General features: G+C 37.0%; 1 protein-coding gene across 8 annotated transcripts; it reads left to right on the top strand.

The window, feature by feature from the left end:
* The first annotated feature begins 414 nt into the window (after window positions 1–414).
* MCTS1 (MCTS1 re-initiation and release factor) lies at window positions 415–21,946 on the top strand. 8 transcript variants are annotated; one of them, XM_077889388.1, is made up of 9 exons: window positions 415–484; window positions 2,082–2,243; window positions 3,196–3,307; window positions 4,186–4,461; window positions 5,628–5,780; window positions 6,304–6,401; window positions 10,559–10,692; window positions 13,186–13,253; window positions 14,435–21,946. In XM_077889388.1, the coding sequence occupies exons 4-9, from the start codon at window positions 4,451–4,453 to the stop codon at window positions 14,514–14,516; spliced, it is 546 nt and encodes a 181-aa protein (XP_077745514.1). In that variant the 5' UTR covers window positions 415–484; window positions 2,082–2,243; window positions 3,196–3,307; window positions 4,186–4,450; the 3' UTR covers window positions 14,517–21,946. The 8 variants fall into 8 exon arrangements, 2 of the variants coding, with proteins under 2 accessions (XP_077745514.1, XP_077745513.1); XR_013375025.1 differs by lacking the exons at window positions 415–484; window positions 2,082–2,243; window positions 3,196–3,307; window positions 4,186–4,461 and adding an exon at window positions 4,843–5,082 and having other exon boundaries at window positions 14,435–14,722; window positions 15,818–15,879; window positions 18,037–21,946; XR_013375026.1 differs by lacking the exons at window positions 415–484; window positions 2,082–2,243; window positions 3,196–3,307; window positions 4,186–4,461 and adding exons at window positions 4,842–5,082; window positions 13,811–13,973.
* The last annotated feature ends 219 nt before the right edge of the window (window positions 21,947–22,165 follow it).

The following is a 22,165-nucleotide window of genomic DNA, read 5'->3' as shown; positions in this document are numbered from 1 at the left end:
GTCTTCTTTTTAAATTTCTTTTTTTTTTTTTTGAGAGAGAGAGAGAGAGAGAGAGAGAGAGAGAGAGAATCTCAAGCAGACTCCATGCTGAGTTTGAAGCCTGATGCGGGGCTCAATCTCATGACCACTGAGATGATGACCTGAGTCAAAATTACGACACTTAACCAACTGAGCCACCCAGGCACCTCAATACTTCTTTCTTTAAGGGATGAGTTATTTGGTAAGATTGCAGGGGCTACTGAGGAATCAGAGTTTTGAGAATGGAGAAACTTTGAAATAATCATTGGAGAGAATAAGAGAGTGGGCTGAAAGCAGGAAAGGATTCCCCAGGAATACTGCTAGTCCACTTGTGGTTGGCAACCACAAATTCAGTGTGGTACCAATTTATTCAACTATGTGCTTTTTCTCTTGCAGTGTTGAATGACTCTAAGGTGGAGAGGAGAGACTGTGAACCGATGCCAGGATCTTCAGTGAATGAATAAAGGTATCAAAGTGTAACCAAATAGTATGAAACTTAGAGGAAGAATCAGGGTTTTTCACCTGAGGGTAAAGGAAGAATTATCCGGAGGTTGTAATATGGATGGAAAAGGATGCCTGTCTTACCTCCAGACTCTTCGGTACATGCATGTATTGATATAAGTCACTTTCACTTGAAAGAGCTGCAAGGGAAGTTCTATCCTCATGGAAAATCCATGAATATTCAGGGATGAGCTGGAGGATGGTAGGAGAGTTTGTTAATCACGGAATGGTGTTCTAGAAGCCACAGCAGAAACACCTGGAAGTTAAGGTACAAGTGAAAGGTCAGGTGGGGGGAGAAGAAACACAGGGAAACATGGGGAAAGCAGTAACAATATAGTAATTAATAGTAACAAAAAATAGGGGTGCCTGGCTGGCTCAGTCAGTAGAGCATGCAACTCTTAGTCTCAAGGTCGTGAGTTCAAGAAACACACTGGGGGTAGAACTTACTTAAAAAAAATAACAATGCTTCGTATGAATTATCTCATTTAATCCTCATAGCAACCTCATAAAATAGAGCCTTTATCCTATAGATGAGAAGACAAGCACAGAGTTCCAGTCACTTGTCCAAGATTACATAGTAAATAAGTTGGATTGGGTGCTTACATGTTGTCTAGTGACAGAGGAAAACAAGGAGGTGAATGAGCATGTGAGTTTGACTTATCACAACTTTGGCAGGATGGTTAGTCCTAACAGTCTTCTCCTACATAGAAGGCTGTTAGCTCTCTCCAGATTTACCTGTATTTGGCACTGGAGGCAGGAGCTGCTGTTTTGTTGGTGTTCTTTATATTGCTCAGTATTGAAGGATTCAGACATCAGTGGGCCCAGTGCATTTTCTCACCTGTGCTCTGCAGAGTGATTTGTGGTAGGGGTAGTGGTGTGATTCTTAAGTAAGCTGTGCCCTTGTAGGGGTTATAAAGCCAGGCTGCAGAGAGCTCTAAGGTGTAAGGCTGAGAGGCAGTTTGTGGGAGAAGTGAACTTAATGGAAGACGTCACAGGCTGTAGATTCTGAGAGATGTGAGCCCCAGCGGGGGTCTGGCAGTGGCCCAATTCTTTCTCGCAGTGAAAGCAGTTCCTCCAGTGTTCAAAGCTGTGGCCCAGCTCCTAAAGAAACGTCTCTTTACTGGGTGCTCAAGGGTTTTGGTGCCATGCTTGTTGCTCAAGGAAGCTTATGAAAAGGAAAAAGTAGTCTTACTGCACGTTTCCCTGGGCAGCATTTTAGAGCCTTGTGTCAAGATGACCCTGAAAAATCCTTTCCAAAGTTTAAGAAGGCAAATACATTTGCTAAACACTTAATGTGTACTATAGCTAGGTTATTTATTTTATAAAAATGTATGATAGACTTGGGTTTTCTGTGTGCTATGTTGCATGTACATTAAAGAACCATATAAGTTGCACAGAACACTTATGCTCAAATGACAGCACAGAGAGCATATATGTTCAAAACATAAAGGGCCTTCATAACTACTTATTGCATGAATAAATGAAGTTCATTATTTTACTTTTTAAAAAAGATTTATTTATTTATTTATTTATTTATTTATTTATTTATTTATTTATTTTAGAGAGACAGAGAACGCACAAACGGGAGGGGCAGAGGGAGAAGGAATCTTCAAGCAGACTCCGTGCTGAATGCAGAGCCCAAGGCGAGGCTCAATCCCACCACCCCAAGTTCATGACCTGAGCCAAAACCAAGAGTCAGGCACTTAAGCAACCATGCCACCCAGGTGCCCCATTATTTTAATTTTTTTCATGATTTTTAATCTTTGAAGGGGTTTAGTTTGAGGTAGTTCTTCTTTTATGACATATTTTTTGTTATATCAATAATTTGTTTGAAGATGAGTCCTTTGTCAGGAGCAAACCCCCAATTATAATCTTGGAAAAACAAAATCCACCTTATGATGATACCATTTACAACACAAAACCAGAAACACATTGCAGTGACACATAAGCAGTTGGGCCCTGCTTATGTATCTGTGTAGGTTGGGTATGAATGAAGGTATTCATGGACACATGCAGAACTAAATACCTCATTAATACTAATGACCTAATTTGGCATTTGTCACAATTCAGATTCAGTTTCTGTGATTATCAGAATGTATGAAAGTAGACTAAAATATGTATGTACATGTTGCTATATATCAATTCCCATGCATGTGAGATTTGTCATAATTTGGACAGAGTATGCATGATTTTATAGAATTAAAAGTCAACTATTTTTTCTAGCACTGTAAATATTCGACTTTTTAATAAGTCTAAAATTAGTAGGTTTCTCAAGTAGCTCAAGAAAGTAGAAATTCCATCTAAGTATTAACTTTGGGGTCTATCGAGTTAAATTTTATTTACTAGTGGAATATATAGTTACTGCTATGTTGTTATCATGTATAGATTCAATGGGATCTTTTTTCCACTCATCTCAAACTACTTAATAACAGTTTTTTTTACTGTTGTAATGCATTTATTGTTACATGGCAGGCTCCCAGGTGAGGAAAGCTGTTTGGCAAGAAGCCTAACAATGTAGCACCAACCACAGCTTGGGGTCTGGGCTTCAGTTTTGCATGTTCATAAACTCAGTATTCTAAACATCAGAGTTGATTGATGCTGGGAATGTAGATTCACGCTAAGGACATTTACAAGAGACTGATGTATAAATCAGAATGATAATTTATTAATTTACAGAGACAAACAATTGTTCATGAGGATTTGAATTGAAAATGGTGAATTCTTGTCAGGGAGATCTTCACAGGAGGCCAAATTATAATCAGAAGATTGTTCCTACCATAGAATCAAGGTAAGGTGAGTTAGTTGTACAATTCAAATGCATAACAGCATTTGTTACGATTGTAACAATATAGACTATTTGCTCCTTGGAGAGACTGGTGTGTTTTATAGGCGAGTGTTCATCCCCTCCAATGTCTGGGTGGTGCCTGTTTAGTTAGGTTTTGAGTTTTTCTACGGTTTCCTTGCTGATCAAAATTTGGATTCACTCTTTTTAAAATTATACTAGTAAAAGGTGTTTCTTTAACTGTTATCTCTTCAATCAGATTAATCTTGTGTTGCTTGCCTAGAGGCTGTTCTATTGTCAGGGAAATTACTTCCCTTGAGTTACAGCCCAATTTATAGGTATGGTGGTGAGGCAGGGGACAGCAACCTAGCTGATAATTCTATGGGGGCACCTCACTGTGACCGGTGAATGTGGTTACCAGATTAAAATACCGGATGTCCAATTACATTCAGAGAACATGGAAATTTAAAAAAATACAAGTATGTCCCAAATACTTGTATATTGTATATATACCCAAATACACGAGGTGTAGGCACACTAAAAAAATTCATTGCTTATCTGAAATTCAAAGTTAACTGGATGTCCTGTATTTTTGCTTGCTAAACCTGGCAAGCCCACGAATACATTAATAAGATGCTATGAGGCTTGCCTGGGTTCACAGTGGTCGGTAAGCACCGATCCATTTGGTTGTCTCAGGACACAAAAATCGTTCCTACCGAAAGACTGCTTAAGTCAATAAGCAGATAGCAACCAAACACGGAATAATCTTGACCCTTTGAGGAACCCGTAACTGACGCAACTGCCATATGATCGACTACCCCACCCCCTTCATTCTTCTCTTCCTGCAACTAGAATGATTGTTCTATCTCTTCTTCCTTCTCTAGTCCCGCCCTGCCAGCTCTCCTCTCTGGAGGGGACTCGGTAGCCCGAAAAGGGCCGACAAAAGCGCCGACGTGTTCAGAGGAGCGGAAGTAGTCAAATTTCACCGAGAACCGTAAAGTGCGGCTGGGTGGCTTCCTTTCCGGATAACGACACAGCTCCGACTGTCAGTGCCGGCCTTCCTCGTGTTAGAGATCTGCTGGCCCCTTACTAATTCAATTTTTCCCCATTCCGAGCCTTTCCCTATCGTCGTCCCCTTCACTTTGGATCATGTTCAAGAAGTAAGGACATGCTGTGGCCTCCATCGGCTGCTCACAAAGGGGGTGGGGGTGGGGGTGGGGCAGAGGGCGAGAGCAAAGATCCGCTTTCTCTCTCCCCCGCCCCTACCATCCTGTCTCCCTAAGGTTTTCTGTAGTACTGTGCTCTCACTCGCAGCTTGCGACACTGTAACCTTTCTATCCCTAATCTTCAATCGGGTTTTGATCCTCCCACCCTCATTTTCTTTTTCCTTATTTCTCTTTCTTTTTTGCCCCTTCTCCCAATCCTATCCCTGTTCCTAGGGTTCTACCAATCACATCCTTGCACTGTGATTTAAGGGTATATCCTCTTTAGCTGAGAGGAGAGCCCTGCACTCACTGCCATATGTTTATTAGTTATGAACTGAATAAGGGAAGGCTTGACTTCCTGGGTCATGAGAGTGAAGGAGTCTGGGTGACAGGAAGCAAGCGGCCTGTCCTGCCTATTGCCTAGCTGCCAGATTAACCTTGTCTTGAAAATAGCGTGATTGCCCCGTAGGCTATTCAGTGTAAGGAAGACAAAAATTCTTTGAGAACCTACCTGGTGGGTTTACCTTCCAGACTTGGTAGACGCAAAAAGCAAAGGGGGAACATGGGCAAAGGAAGGTGGGTTTTGCGCATGACATTTTGAACAAAAATAAATAGGGATCTTAGAAAACATTGTCATCATCACTTTAAAAAAAATCTCAGCAGATTACATAGCCTAGAAGGGCCAATTTTCTGTGTTATATTTGGGTTGGTGTTTTTGTGTCTCAGCGCCTGAGGGTTTTTTGTTCTGTTTTACTTTTGTTTTTTTCACACGGGTTTTGTTATAGGTGGGAATCTGTTTCTTCTGGGTAGAATTGAGTAGGGTTTTCCAGGAAAGCTATTTGTGTAGCTATTTGCAGATTATAATGTGAAATATACTTCATATCCTCCCCTTGCCCTCCCCCCATTGTGTATACATGGCAGTTTTAATACTGTATTAACACACTGATTTTGTGCTGGATAGAATTTAAAGGGAAATGGTATTTTAAAAGAATTTATTTCATAGTTATTTTAGACATCCAAATACTTACTTGGGAATAGATGACTAATTAAAACAATACCTTTAGCTATTTTGTTACGTCTGCTAAGAAATGCCTTTTTTTCTTGCAAAAATCATTTGACAGATTTGATGAAAAAGAAAATGTGTCCAACTGCATCCAGTTGAAAACCTCAGTTATAAAAGGTATTAAGAACCAATTGATAGAACAATTTCCAGGTATTGAACCATGGCTTAATCAAATCATGCCTAAGAAAGATCCTGTCAAAATAGTGCGATGGTAAGTCTTTATTTTTCTCTGTGTAAAGCTCAGAGTAGCTGAATATTGTATGATTAGATTGCACTCATAATAAATGGAATTAGTTTCACATTAACCATTGGTAGATTAATTATAGGAGTAGATAAATAGAATAACTCTAAAACATCAATATTTGTATTTTCAAATGTTTCTCTGTGTTCCTGAAAAATATGGCTTTGTGTGCTGATTGTTTTATCAAAGAGTTAAGTGTTTTTATTCAGACTTTATTTCATATTTTTCTGTAGATATTTGTTTTATTGAATTATCTAACAATGAAATTAAAATAATAAAATGTGAAATAAAATTGACATTTTTTTCTCTACTAGACAGGTATGATAGGTGAAACAATTTAAACGATTTTTTTGCCTGGATATTTAAATTAAAAAGAGGTTACTGTATCTTTGTATATGTATGTTTCATATTTTTTGTTATTTAAAGGATGTTTGGCATATTCATTTTTGAAAGAAAATATCTAACTTGCTACTTTATGACATTTGTCTTACAGCCATGAACATATAGAAATCCTTACAGTAAATGGAGAATTACTATTTTTTAGACAAAGAGAAGGGCCTTTTTATCCAACCCTAAGGTTACTTCACAAATGTAAGTCTTGTTGGAAAATATTTATTTGGGGATGTGGAAAGATATAAAAAGAGTTTTTAAAGTGATTTCTGGTAGTTAACTTACTAATACTAGGTGATATGGAATATAAAACTAAAATGAATCCCCATCTTGTGGTAAATCTGAAGATCGCAAATTCTCTCATTATGCATTCCAGAAAGGCTAAGAAAGAACATTCATTCATTCATTCATTCATTCAGCAAATATTTGTTGAACTTACTATGTGTCAGGCACTGAGCTAGGTACTGAGAATATGATGAGAAACAAAGGCAGACATTGTTCCTGTCCCTATGAAGCTAACAGTCTAGTTGGAAGAATAGACAATTAGATAATTACATGAATATATATTCACAAACTGTGATAAGTGCTGTAAGAACTTCCTTCTTTTAAATTTATATCTGGATTTGCCTCATAGAGATAACACTGTATAAGGGAAAGCATCGGCTAATTGTGGGAGTCCCAGTTATTGTTAGTTGAATGCCAAGGTCAGGTGTTATAAAACAAAATAATGTTTCTTACATACCTACATTTGTGTGTTGTTATATTGAGTACATTACAAAAGAAAGTCCAAAGGAGATACAATCCTCATGCACAAGAGGTTTTCAACTGTGAAGTTAAAATTTCTGCTTCTCAAAAAAAAAAAGTTTCTGCTTCTCAAACCAGTATATTTCTGACATTCTAGCTAAGGGGCAGAAAGGGAGTGACTGGTGGGCTCTGTAGGTAGTAGTGGTGACTTAATTAATGAGTTTGGTTTTTGGTAAGAAGAGGTCAATTTTGAGTTACCCAGTGGAGCCAGAGGTCTGGAGCAGTAATGAAAATATTTGGTGATAGTAGGACATTTTGATGACATGAATTCCTGCTCAACTAAAACAGGACAAAGACAAAATACTTGAATGTATTGCATGAAACTAGATTGGATACTGGTTTCAAAAACAAAATTCAATTCACTGAGCCCGGGTGGCTCAGTGGTTTAGCGTGGCCTTTGGCCTGGGGCATGATCCTGGAGTCTCATATCGGGCTCCCTGCATGGGGGCTGCTTCTCCCTCTGCCTGTGTCTCTGCCTCTCTATCTCTGTGTGTGTCTCTCATGAATAAATAAATACAATCTTTAAAAAAAAGAAAGAAAAACAAAATTCAAGCCCTCCTCCTCTGCCTCAAAAGATATAAAACACTTTCTTAGACCCTTGGGGGGAAATTTGAATATGCTTTGGCTATAAGAGGATATTGTGGAACTATTGTTAATTTTTAGGTATGGTGACAGTACTGTGGTTATGTAGGAGAATGACTTTATTTTTAGGTGATGTACTTATGGTGAAGCATTATGTCTGAAATTTCAAATGATGAAAGACAAAAACTGTGTGTGTATAAATAGAGATAAAGGAGGTAGAGCAAAGGGTTAATAGTTGTTCGATCTAAGTGGATGTTGTCCAAGTGTTCATTGAACTATTCTATGGTTTTCCTGTATGTTAAGCCTTTGCATGATAAGTTGGAAGAGAAAGATGTTCCTATTTATTTTTTTTTATTTTTTTTTAAGATTTTATTTATTTATTTATTCATGAAAGACTGAGAGACAGAGAGAGAGAGAGCGCCAGAGACAAAGGCAGAGGGAGAAGCAGGCTCCATGCACCGGGAGCCCGATGTGGGATTCGATCCCGGGTCTCCAGGATCGTGCCCTGGGCCAAAGGCAGGCGCTAAACCGCTGCGCCACCCAGGGATCCCGATGTTCCTATTTAATAATAATTTGCTCGGAACCAACCTTTTAGAACATTGTGAAGTTATTGATATGTAGGAAGCAGGGTAATATGGTGGTAAAAGCATATTTGGAGTTAGGGACACCTGAGTTTGATTCCCAGTGCGTGTCACTTTTGTCAAGTCACTTAGCTTGTTTAAGCTTGATTTTCTTGTCTTTAAAAATGGATGGACAGCCCGGGTGGCTCAGCGGTTTAGCGCCACCTTCGGCCCAGGGCATGATCCTGGAGTCCTGGGATCGAGTCCCACGTCGAGCTCCCTGCATGGAGCCTGCTTCTCCCTCTGCCTGTGTCTCTGCGCCTCTCTCTCTGTGTGTGTGTCTCTCATGAATAAATAAGTAAAATCTTAAAAAAAATGGATATATTGTCCCTATAGGAGTCTCTGTGGTGGAATCTGCTTAAAATCCTCTGTCTCCTTCTCCCCTCCCCTGTGTACACACATGTGTGCTCTCTCTCAAATAAATAAATAAAATCTTTAAGAAAAGGGGTATATTGTATATTATATCTCCCAGAGTTGTGAGGATTAAATGAGACTGTGCATATAATGCATCTAACGTGCTGCTTGGAACACAGTAATGGCTCAATATATGATAGCCATTGTAATGATGTAGTAATTGTTCAATAAATGTCCACTATTAGTATATATCATTATCATCATGATGAGGATCATCATCATTATTATTATTAAAAGACACTTATTAATGAGGATGGAGAACTAGAAAACAAATTATGTATGAATGCATTCATTCAGGTTCCTTTGTTTTCAATAAGATGTTTAATTTGGAGCCATGTTTAAATTAATTTGTAATCTTGGTAGAAGAAGACTAAATTATTCTCTGACTAGTGGGAGAGCTAGTAGTAAGACATTAAAGTGAATAAATTTTACCAATTATTATTATTCCTAGAAAGCCCTGAGAGGTCTAAAAAGTTTCCACCCCAGTCATTGTTTTGAATCCTTCAGTGATCCTTTAATTCTTAGATTATGAACTATTAGTACACACACACACACACACACACACACACACACATTTTTGAGGTTATGGAAGGAATTCATGTTCATTCTAGAGAGTTGGAAAATACAGAAATAAAATCACTTGTATTTCTATGACCTGGAGATAACCATGGATAGTATATTAATGTATTTCTATCCAATTATTTCCTGTAGTGTGTGTGTGTGTGTGTGTATAAATGCATGTATTTTTGTTTTTTTATTTTTTAAAATTTTTTGGTAAAGTTTTTATTTATTCATGAGAGACAGAGACATAGGCAGAGGGAGAAGCAGGCTCCCTGTGGTGAGCCCGATGTGGGACTCCATCCCAGGACCCTGGGATCACGACCTGAGCCAGAAGTAGGCACTCAACTACTGAGCCACCCAGGCATCCCCATTTTTCTTTTTTAAATTGGGCTCTCTGTTAAATGGTTTTTAATTAGTAGACTTTATTTTTTTAGGACAGTTGTAGGTTTACAGGAAAATGGAACAGTGTAGAGTTCCCATGTACTTCCTACTGCCTTCTCTTGTTATTAACACCTTACATTGATGCATTTGTTATGATTGATGAACCAATATTCATACAGTATTATTAACCAAAGTTCAGTTTACATTAGGGTTCATTCTTTGCATTGTACATTCTGTGGGTTTTGCCAAATGCAAGTCATGTATCCACTGTTATAATATCACTATGTACTATCATAGTATCAAAATAATTTCACTGCCCTAAACATCTGTTCCACCTATTTGTCCCTTCCTCTCCCTCCTCCCTTTCCCCTCAACCCCTAGCACCCACTGATCTCTTTGGTAGTTTTTTTATTGTTTATTTCTCTTAACTTTATATTATGAACATTTATAAGAGTATTATGTAGTCTCCAAAAATATGGCTCTTTTATATATATATATTATAGATATACCTTAAGTCATATTATAGATATACTTTAAGTCATTTACCTCTTTATTGTTGGACATTTAGGTTGATTCCAATTTATTTCTGTTATAAATAGTAGCGCTGCAATGAACATATTTCTACCTAAATATATTATATATCTTTAATTTTTTTCTTAGGATGAAGCTGTAGAAATAGAAATACTGGGTCAAAGAATTTGAACCTTTTCAAGGCTGTTGATACATGTTGTGATGTAGTCCTAAAAGGAGGTTGTACCCAATTTTAAGCCTTCTAGCAGTGTATAAGAATGCCAGTTTTCCTATACTCTTGCTAGCAGTGGGAATTACTTTTGTTAAAAAATATTTACCAATTTGATAAGTGAAGGATGGTGTTTCAGTTTTCTTTTGCATCTGTCAGAATAGTGTAGTTTGGAGAAATATTTGTTCATGTCCTTTGCCTTTTTCTGTGGAGTCATTAGTCTCATTAATTTATGTCATGTATTTCTTTTCTTCTAGATCCTTTTATCCTGCCACACCAGCAAGTTGATAAAGGAGCCATCAAATTTGTACTCAGTGGAGCAAATATCATGTGTCCAGGCTTAACTTCTCCTGGAGCTAAACTTTACCCTGCTGCAGTAGATACAATTGTTGTATCCTTCCCAAGGCTATAACTGCTGAAAAATATATTCAAAGTATTTCTGTCATTACTGAAAGATCTATTGTCCAAGAGAAGACTAGATGTACTTTTTTTGGAGGTTACTGTTACTGTTGTCTCATACCTTTCTGGTTACATTTCAAGGTGTGGGAAATAACATCATTTCTTGAGACTAAATTGTGTCCCATCTTAGAAGCTAAATAGGAACAACTAAAGAGTTCTGGCTGCATTTCAGCCCAGTTACGGCCTAGTGTGATCTGACTCAGGACACAGTATAAAACTTGATTATTAATGGAGAGGATATATATGATATGATTGGATCACTTTTTTGGACATCAGCTTGCTACTTTTACCTTTGGCTTACCCATATACACTGGAGTAAAAGCACTCAAAAGGGAAAAGAGCTTTGGTACTAGGTAGAGTTAAGAAGTGGGTAGAGGGAAATAAGGATAATTCCCAACTTTTATTTGATTTTTAAATTTTTATTTATTTTTTGAACTTTTAAAAAAGATTTTATTGATTCATGAGAGACACAGAGAGAAAGAGGCAGAAATAATAGGCAGAGGGAGAAGCAGGCTCCCTGTAGGGAGCCTGAATCAGGACTTGATCCCAGGGCCCCAGGATCCTGACCTGAGCCAAAGGCAGATGCCCACCTGCTGAGCTACCCAGGCGTCCTTCAACTTTTATTTTAAAGTTCATTTTTAAGTTGGCTGTTTGGGCCTCAGAACATATTTTCTCAAAGAGAAATGTTTAAGTTTAAGGGATGCCTGGGTGGCTCAGCAGTTGAACGTCTGCCTTTGGCTCAGGGTGTGATTCATGTCCCGGGATTGAGTCCCATGTTGGGCTCCCTGAGAGGAGCCTGCTTCTCCCTCTGCCTGTGTCTCTGCCTCTCTGTCTCTCTCTGTGTAACTATCATGAATAAATAAATAAAATCTTAAAAAAAAAAAAAGTTTAAAAAAATTTTTTTAAAGATTTATTTATTTATGATAGACATAGAGAGAGAGAGAGAGAGGCAGAGACACAGGAGGAGGGAGAAGCAGGCTCCATGCCGGGAGCCTGATGCGGGACTCGATCCCGGGACTCCAGGATCATGCTCTGGGCCAAAGGCAGGCGCCAAACTGCCGAGCCACCCAGGGATCCCAGAAATAAAATCTTTAAAAAAAAAAGAAATGTTTAAGTTTCAGATAGCCCTTAAAACTCATGATGTAGCTAAATAATTGTGGGTTATTTTCATTTCTACAGTGGTGGGCAGCTATATTCTAGATTAAAAAGGTTTTTGTCAACTATCTGGACAGGAGGGTATCTTCTCTTTTGTCGTAGATAAAGTGGCCATTTGCTTCAGGTTGAGAAGATACTCGGTAGGAATGGGGAAATCACTGGAGTGCAAAGGCCATTGGAGTGGGTTTTAAAATGTTTCTTGTACTCGAAAGAATAGTATCCTCTTGTGGCAGTTATGTTTAAGGGGTAGTATAAAGTATATGTTTATATCTTAGGAACAGACATAGATACTGGTCGTATAATAGGTGTTCAAATATTTTTAGAACATCGAATGAATATGAATTGAAAGTGATGTGGAGAAAATGGAGGACAGTATTCTGTGAGGGCAGGTTTTTTTTAATGTTTATTTTTTTTTAAAGATTTTTATTTATTTATTCATGAGAGACAGAGAGGCAAAGATAGAGAAAGAAGCAGGCTCCCCGCGGGGAGCCTGATGTGGGACTCAATCCCAGAACCCCGGGATCACAACTTGAGCCAAAGGCAGATGCTCAATCATTGAGCCACCCAGGCGTCCCATTTTTTTTTATGTTTATGATTTTTTAAGTGTTGTAGGTTGATAGTCCTGGAGTTTCCCTTAAATGGAAAAATTTTCCCAGCACCTCAACCTTTGCTTCTTGAATAATTTTTGTTTTGAGATAGTTATAGTTACAGTTGCAAAACTAGTTGAGAGAGATCCCATGTACTCTTGAACTTTTACTTTGTAAATGTACTGCAATGTTTCACATTCTGAACGCTTCAAATGATAACCAAGAACATTTTGGTCATTCTAGAAAGGTTAAAACTTACTTGGGGTTCTTAAAGACAGAGTGGAGATATAATTATTGTTTTAATGTTTCTATTACATAAAACCACCATTCAGTGATTGAAACAGTAGAACAATTCATATTTGTTTATTTCAGTTTTTAAGTTAGACATGCAAGAAATTTTTTCTCCTTTTTGCATGACTTATTTTGTTTTTGTTGGCTTTGGGTTATAGTATTACCATTTAACTTAAAAACCAGGAATTATTATTAGATTCATTCATTAGGCATTTATTGAATATTTACAGTGTACCTACAGACTCTGCTAGGTCCCTGTCCTCAAGGAGTGTTGATGGTCTGGGTAAGGATACAAGAGGGTTCAAAGTGTCTTAACTAGTAATGTGATCATTGTTTGACATCCCCTCTCCAAGGCATTTTGATATATAGTTTTCTTAGCTGTGTGTTTTCAGGCAATTATGGCAGAAGGAAAACAGCATGCTCTGTGTGTTGGAGTCATGAAGATGTCTGCAGAAGATATGTAAGTCTCATGTTAGGCCCCCTTAGCTTTTGCGATCTGGGTCACCAACGCAGAATTACAGGTGAAATTTGCTTTCATTCACACCACATCTTACAAATATTTAAGCACAGAAGCATCATTTCTGATTTTTCCTAGGACTTAGGAAGCCATGGCTTCCTAAGTCTCTGGGATTGCATTCTTTCTTAAGCATTCTGAAAAGAACCGTGTGCCAACACAGCTGTTTTATATGTATGTATGTGGTATTTTAGGAACTTTTTATTTAGTATGATTTAAATTGGGTGGGAGGAAAGATGCTTGCCTGTTTTATTTTTTAATTTTTTAAAAGATCTTATTTATTTATTGAGATGGAGAATGAGAAAGAGCATGAGCGGGGGTAGGGCAGGCAGAGGGAGAGGGAGAAGCAGGCTACCCACTAAGCAGGGAGCCTGATGTGGTGTTAGATCCCAGGACCCTGAGATCATGACTTGAGCTGAAGGCAGACACTTAACCAAACAGCCACCCAGGCGCCCTATGTTTTAATTGTTAAAAGGCTTATTTGTTTATTTGTTTGTTTTTAGAGAGAGAGGAAGAACAAGGGGAGGGGCAGAGAGAGAGAGGGAGAATCCTTGATCAGACTTCCCACTGAGCACGGAGCCTGATGTGGGGCTCAATCCCAGGACCTTGAGATCATGACCTGAGTCAAAATCAAGAGTTGGCCACTTAACCATCTGAGCCACCCAGGTGCCCTGTTATTAGTTTTTAAAACAGTGACATAGTTCAGTACCACACAGTGCTTATTTTCTATTATTACCTGGTGGTATAGAATATTAAGGAAATTTTAAAGACATATTACCAAAATATAGTCAATATACTGAAAAATTTTGGAACTCATTTGATGACCAAATTACTTCTATTAATTTTGTTTCATTGCTAAATGTAACACTTTGGTGTTTTCCTGGTATGGTGACATCATGACTTTGTTTCTATAGACTCACTAGTTAGATCACTAGAATCATTTTAAGACAGGAACTGCAGCAGAGTAATGTAGTTTAATGTAGTCAATAATGTTAATGTAATATAAATAAATTCCCTACATGTGGCTCAATAATTGCAAAATAGCAATGCACTTTGAATTATATTTACCATAAGTAAGCCTATAAAAATTCATAACAATATGTTTATATGCTTTTTTCCTTCTACAGTGAGAAAGTCAACAAAGGAATTGGCATTGAAAATATCCATTATTTAAATGATGGGCTGTGGCATATGAAGACATATAAATGAGCCTCGGAAGGAATGCACTTGGCTAAATACGGATATTGTGCTGTATCTGTGTTTGTGTCTGTGGGTGACAGCATGAAGACAATACCTCTGGTTATGCTGAATAAATTCAACAGATGCTAAAATTCTGTTAGCTTCAAAAATTATTTTAATTTTTCTTAAAGTCAAGTTAAAATTGGGTAGCAAACTTGGACATTAAGAGGTATCTGGTAAGTAATCAAACTCAGACAACTTGATGTCTTTTCTTAGGCTAATGATGTAAAATGAAGGGTAGGACTTGGTAAATGAACTTGATAGTATATGGCTGAGCCCCAGAGAGTCTATTTCTGGAGCTGGAAGCTATCCTGGGAATTTTCTCCCATTATCCCTAGAAATGCCCCTTCTATTTGCGTGTGTTTTTTGTTTTGTTTGTTGTTGTTTTTAAATTTTTCATTATGGAAAATTCCAAACATATCCGAAAGTATGTGGGGGATAGTATAATGGACCTTTTCTGGATCCATCACCCATCTTCCATTCATGGTAAATCTTACTTCATCTGTATCTCCTTTACTCCTTCTCACCTTATTCCCCAATTATTTTGAAGCAAGTCCCAGGTATATCATTTTATCCATATTTTAATATGTATCTTTAAAATATAAGTGGTTTTAAAAAAACTATAATCACACCTAAAATATCATTATCACACCTAAACAATTTAACTTTCTTAATATGATCAAATATCTGGTTCAGATATGTGACAAGTGAACTTGATTGCCTCTTTTGTTTTTTTAACCATTGGTTTGCTTGAAATAGGCACCAGACCAGGTCCATATATTGCATTTGGTGGTTATTTGTTTCTCTTAAGCTAGAAGTTCTTCCTTTGTCTTTTCCCCTTTAAATTAATGATTGAAGCTATCTGGTTGTTTTGTCTTCGCGTTTTCTCCTACATCCTGGATTTTGTCGATTGTATCATAAAGTAATTTAACTTATTTTTATGCCTTCTGTACAACCCGTAAACATATAGGCTTGATGAGATTCAGGTTGAATTTATTTAATGCCCTGTCCTGAAGCTGGGTAAACTCATACTACACAGATGCCCAGAACTGTCTTCCCCAAAGAACGTGTATCTCCTATCATAAATGGCATATGAATGGTATGGACCTGTATCAGTAAGAACAATAAGCTGTTTTGGAGATTAAATGATAATTAAATGGGAATTTATATAGCGACAATAGGTATTTGTTCTTAATGACCTTACTGTTTTAGTGTCTCAGCCATTTAATTTGGTTGTTTACAAATATATGATATGTGATTTTATTTTTCAGATGGATACAGACATTTACAAGATTGTGGTGATCCGTATTACAGTTAGAAGTTGATGAGAAAGGTGAGGGTGGATAGTAAAAAGAGAGAGACCATTTGGCTGGCTGTTGTAGCTGGTCCCCAAAGATATAGGTGAAGGTTGTAGATCCGGGGTCTGGCTCTCAGTCTGAGAAACTTTCCCACTAATGAACTTTTAAGACTTGGAGAGGCCCACATTAGAATGTAAATGTGTTATAGTGATAAGTCTGCTTAGGGTACACAATTAGTGAACAGGGAGTTCCTTGGTGAACATGGATAAGAGTAAAGGAAGGTTGAAATTTGAGGGAGTATTTCATCTGGGCTGGTGTAAGGCTAAGAGAATTTTTCCTACTTCATCATTAATTAGAATGCTTATGTCTGCCACAGTCTTTCTTTCCTAGATTGTGGAGGTACCCTGATATTTTACTCCCATATCCTTTTTTAAGTTCTATGTAGAATATTTTCCTTTGTCATGACAATTATGTTCTACAACTTAGTATATTGTTCTTTTTACTATTTATTCCTGATAAAGTATAAATAGTCTCATCAGTAATCCATTTATAAATCATCTTTCAGGGTAGGTTTCTTCAACAGTCTCATTTTATGATGACTTACTGGTTTCAAATTCAGATGTCTCTCCATTTGAGGGATGAGGTACCCTATTTGAGGCCTGTAGCACCGTATATTCTTAAAACGAGAATATCTGAGTCATCGATGTCAAAACCAAACTTTGAGCCTCTATTTTTGGTACTAGGTTAATGTTAATTGACCAAGATTGCTTGTGGAGTGTTAGTAATGAGAAACAAAGCACACACATATTAGAGAAGTTAAAACCTTTAATTGCCTGGTTTCTGAAATAATTTATCCTTATGTCTCTAACCACTGTTAACAGTGGGTGTAGGGAACACTTTAAAAATATTTAACATCATCATCTGTGCTTGTTTTTCCTACTATGCTGAGGTACAGTGACTCTGTTGCCTTGGTGATGTGGACTAAATATGTATGTTTTCTCCTTCCCCTGGGTCTGAGGCCTCAGGTCATGGTGTTAATCAGAGGTATCACTCTACACTGGGAGCCTGGTCAGTTTCTAAACATTAGGTCATGCAGGAAAGCCAATTCAAAGAGGTTAAAAAAATCAAAAACAAAACAAAACAAAAACAAAACAAAGAGGTTAAACTAGCATATCAGCCTCTTGAGGTCTTAATGCTTAAAGGAAACCTAGTCTACCCACATTCCAGAGAGTAGGAATACAGGGAGAGTCTGTTTTCTCTCAGGCAATGTGTCTTCAGTTCATTTTTAGTTTCAAAATTAATTTTATGTCAAGCTAGCCTACAATCTAGCCATTTCTGTGTATCTGACACATACTTACTTAGCCAAGGTCAGTTCAGCTCAATGAACATTTATTATATACCTGCTAGGCTCTAGGTGATGTGGCACAAAGATAAACAATACACAAGTGTCCCTTGCCCTTAAGGAGCTTTCAGGCTAGTGAGTAAATTTACATTTAAAAAAATCTGGGTAATGGTGACAGCCCAATACCAATTTATAAAGCCACTGGGAAGTTGCTAATGCTTTTCCACAATTTCAGTCACCAACATTTGCAGATTACACATGAGCTAAATATAAAAAAATTCCTTAGATCGTATGCAATGTGAGAAGGTTAAAAACATCCAGATGTCTTGGAGTTGCAATGATTCAGCATTCCAACTCAGATGGTTGTCCCATTGTGCTGTAATATAAAGGCCTGATCAGCCCTCTTCTAGCAGACTATTATAGTGGTTTGGTGGTGTTCTTTTGGCAGCTGCATTTTTCCTTTTCTTTTCTTTTTCTTTTTTTTTTAATGTTCTGGACCCAAAACAGGCAGCTGGATTTATCCCAGGGGTAGTCATGAACGTTTCCAGTTTGAGGGATTTGATAGTCCCCAAACAGAAGGTCATATTGCATTTGTCAAATAATGATTATTTCCGGTCAAGTTCCTCTTCGTATACAAATCAGCTACTAAGGATACAGTATTTCTAAGCATAGTACTTCAGAAGATATAAGAATGGCAAAAGACTCAATTTGCACAGGTATTTCCTTACAATAAGTATTTTGTTGTTGTTCATGAGAATATTAATCATGTAGCAGTTATATGTTAATGGGAACATGAAATGAATGTATGCCCAAACGAAATGTGGTAAATATTTTAACTTTGTTTATCTAGGTTCCTTAATTTTGAGAACATATCTCTCAAGGCTCTTCAGGAAACTCAAAATGTTCCAATTTCTAGGAGTATCCACTAGAACTGACTTATAACAAAAGGAAAAAATGAAAATGTATGCATCATATGTCAATATAACCATCACTTCTGAGGTCTCAAGCAATCAGAAACTTATTCAAGTTATAGTCTGTAGGAATTAGGCCATTAACATATATTTGGAAAGCCCTTCAGAACACTTATGTTTAGAATGTTATTACTTGTGTTACGGTAGTAAAAATTATATTATATATAATTGTTCTTAATATCCTAGTCTCTCAGCAGTAGTTCCTAAAGAAATCATGCCTGTCAACATGGAGACTGATGCATGTGAATGTATACTTTGTATTATGTTTTTATATTTTGTATTATACTTTATTATACTTTTTATAGCAGGTAAAAGAATGACTACATACAATGAACTATAACACTAATTTGTTTAATATTATATTAAAACTAATTAAGTACTTGTAAAGGACTACAATTCCATCAGAACAGGAGTGAATGAATGTGATTGAGAACCAGTTTTTAATCTGTGTTGAGATTATTAGGCAAGCAGGTTGGTTGGTGGATTGGTTGGTTTGCTTAAAAGGATGGCCTTTTGGAGGATATAATTTATGTATGGGAAAATAGACTGGAGATGATTCACTGAAATTCTCCTAGTAATATCCTGTTCATCCAAACTACTTAGTACTATTAATATTTGCCTCTGGGAGTGAAAACTGAAAGGATACCAAATTTTATCCTTGAACACTTTGAGAAATAAAAGATCAATTAGTGAAATAATTTCTAATTGAAACTAATTGTTACAGAGAATGATATGCCTCACTATTGTTCAACTCTAATTAAATGGGTTATTTTACATATTTTAAAATCCCATTTTAAAGTAAAACAGATTATGATTTCCACATGATATTTTTTATTGCTTTTGTTCCATTCCTCAATTTTAAAGTACTTTAATTTTAGCCAATATGTGAATAGAGGGGATTAATCATTCACTCTCTTCAGGTTTATTTTAAGTGTTCCCAGAACTCTACCATAGGGGGAAATAACTCTAAATTTAAAAGTTGCAAAGAGGAGTTTTCTTTCTTTCTAATTTTAATTTTTATCACAGGGCATGATTATGAATGATAACTTTCATTTAATCTTCTGTGGCAAAATAAGTAATTTGTATTGATTTTCACAAGCATGTGAGCAAAAGACTGTTTTAATAAGTAGTAAATCATGTAAGCACTTGCTTGGAGGAAGTGCCATTTCTCCAAACATATGCCTTGAAAACAAATCAAATTCAGTTCCCTTTTTACTTCAGGGAAAGCCATAGTGGGGAGACTTTTGAGGTCGGCAGTCTGTTTTTATTCTTCCCACTTTCTATTTCAAAAGTGGACACTCTCTGTCTTTGTCACCAAATGCTGGGGTTGTCCTTCTATGCTGGTGCATGATGAAACCCTGAGGCTTGGAAACTTGCAAACCAATGAGATGATTTTGTGATGAAACTGCATGTTGGATTGATACTGCCCATGAATAATCTTAAATTTGAGATAACTTTTAAAAGGAGCCCTACACTTTCTTCTAGTTTTGCTTACTTCTTAGCAGGGCTTGAGATGTCTGTTTCTGCATACTGATGTCTTAACAATAATTTTTAGTTTCTCATGACCTGAAAGATTTTGTATGCACTTCTTGGTCTGGATTCTGGTTTCATCAGGTCTAATGCAGATGAATTAATTTTGTAAAGCTAAAATTCACTGTTCACTTAAACATCTGGACCAGATTGGGCAGGATGAGTAGGATGGAAGGAGAGTCCTTTTTGCCTTGTAGGTTCTGGAAGGTTACTTAGAGTTGATTTATCCAAGATTAAAAGGATGCTTTTGCCTAAGATATTTCTAAAGTTTGCTTATGTAAGCATTTTAGATTTCAGAAAGTTCAACCTGAAATGTATATGAATATAGAGTACAGACAGTTTCATTTAGTGGGACAACAGCTGTCACTAACCCATCAAGTTAATATGTCTCCTAAATGCTTTCAAAAAGTACAGGACTAGAAAATATTTTTCACTGGCAATGCTTTATTCTGTTTTAAAAATAGTAGGGGCCAAAATCTAGTAAAGACTTGCACACTTGTTTTATATTGTGACTTACAAGGTACAAATTTTATATTTTGTAAAATATTTTGAGAGAAGTCTCCAAAATAATTCCCCTTTCTTGCTCCCAAATGCGGAAGTCTGAGAGAAGGCACATGGCCTCATGAGCTCCTGGGTGTTGTCAAACTCAATTCTCTCTGAACTACCAAATGCCCAGATACATTTACTGAGGATGCAGGAGTCTCTCTTAAGCGGTAGTTTTTGTCTATATAAAGAGAAACATCTTGATTAAAGTGAGGAGATAGAAACCATACCAATTTGGGCAGTTTGGGCTCTAATGATGTCTAATTTGCTATGAAAGGGGAACTTGTTCTAAGTTAATCTTCTTAAAAGCAACATCTGAATTTCTCTTAAAAAATACTTTATAAAAAAGCGGTTTGAGGAAGAACTGTTTTATTGCATGGCACAGATTAAATGTACAGATGTTATCCTAAAATTTAAGGAGGTCCCTTATGAATTTGAATATTCAATACCAGCTGTTATTCATATCAACATTTTAATATTTTACCATCTAGGTATTTATTAAAAAGGATTGATACATATTTAGCTGTGTAAAATGTTAAACTTGTTCACACGGCTAAGAGGGAAAGGGAAATAACATTCCCTGAGCGCCTACTATATGCACAAGCTCTATTTCAAATATCTTGCTTAATCTTTAGTATGATTCTGTGAGGTAGATTTTAATTCTCATTTTACAAATGAGGAAATAAGGCACCTGAGGGATTATAGAAGTTTCCTGAAGACACATAACTAATAAATGGCAGAATTGGGATTTGAATGTAGGTCTGCCTGGTTGCAAACCCTGTTTTGCAGAAAGTCTCCCCTCATATTTCATAAAATAACCTCAGCCCAGTCATATCACCATCTTTATTTATGAGTTATTGGAGAGGAGTATAAGTTGGCCAAGCCTCTGTTCCACAGTGGGAAAATACGAGTAGGATTTGAATGTGTTAAGAATGGGCTGCTTGTACAGTGTCTTATTTGTGCTTCTGAGGGAATGTTTTCCTGTTTTCCTCTTCATCAGTGGGGTCTATGCAGAGAAGCTTTTGAAGTTGGACTCAGTCCTGAGGTCTGAACTTTTTCTATTAGTCACCTTCAAGCCAGGTGATTTGTGACCATTTAAAGATTATGCCATGTAGAAGCCCTTGCTGGATCTTTTTAGAAAAGGATACAAGGGGGAGGGTTACTTAAGTGGGGGAGATTATAGGGTATAATGTGCAAGGGCAGGGCTAGCAGCTGCTTTGTGACTATCAATATATCCAAAACATAAATGGGTGAAAGGATTAGTGAATATTAAAACTAATGACAGGAGCAGTTTGGTTCAGTTATAATCTAAGGAAAAAAGCTGAGGGGTCTAATCTATGTATTGCTCCAGATCCAGTGATTTAATTTTCAGAAGGAAGGTCCAGTGATTAAACTCGTGCAAGGAGATGGCCTGGGGCCTGCTAAAAGTCAGGTTGCAATTTACATAGTATTCAAGACAACCAGAACAATATATAGGACTTTTAGAAGAAACTTCCAAGTTTTCTATTTCACATGTTAGCCTTGGGGTAGGGGGGTGGGGGTCTTACACTTCTGGAATTGGTTAGACCTGTGCTGTAACTCTAAAATACATACTGGATTTCAAAGATTTAATAATAAAAAAAAATAACGTAAACTATCACAATTTTTTCCCTGCTGATTACATGTTGAAATGACAATACTTTGGATATACTGGGTAAAATAAAATACTAAAAGTAATTACACCTGTGTCTTTACTTTTTTACTATGGCTACTAGAAAATTTCAAACACATGTGGCTCACCTATTTCTATTGGATGGCACTGGAGTGGAGAATGGGCAGTGTTCCTTGAAGCTTCCCTCTAGTGGTGAGTGCCTTAAGAGTGGTAAATATGGAAAAGAAGATTGCCAGTATTCACCCTTCCATCAAGTGAGGACCAGTTTTTCCCCTTTCCCCTCA

This window comes from Canis aureus, chromosome X, assembly GCF_053574225.1.
Source record: "Canis aureus isolate CA01 chromosome X, VMU_Caureus_v.1.0, whole genome shotgun sequence".
Lineage (NCBI taxonomy): Eukaryota > Metazoa > Chordata > Mammalia > Carnivora > Canidae > Canis > Canis aureus.
This window is presented reverse-complemented; position numbering and strand designations above follow the sequence as displayed.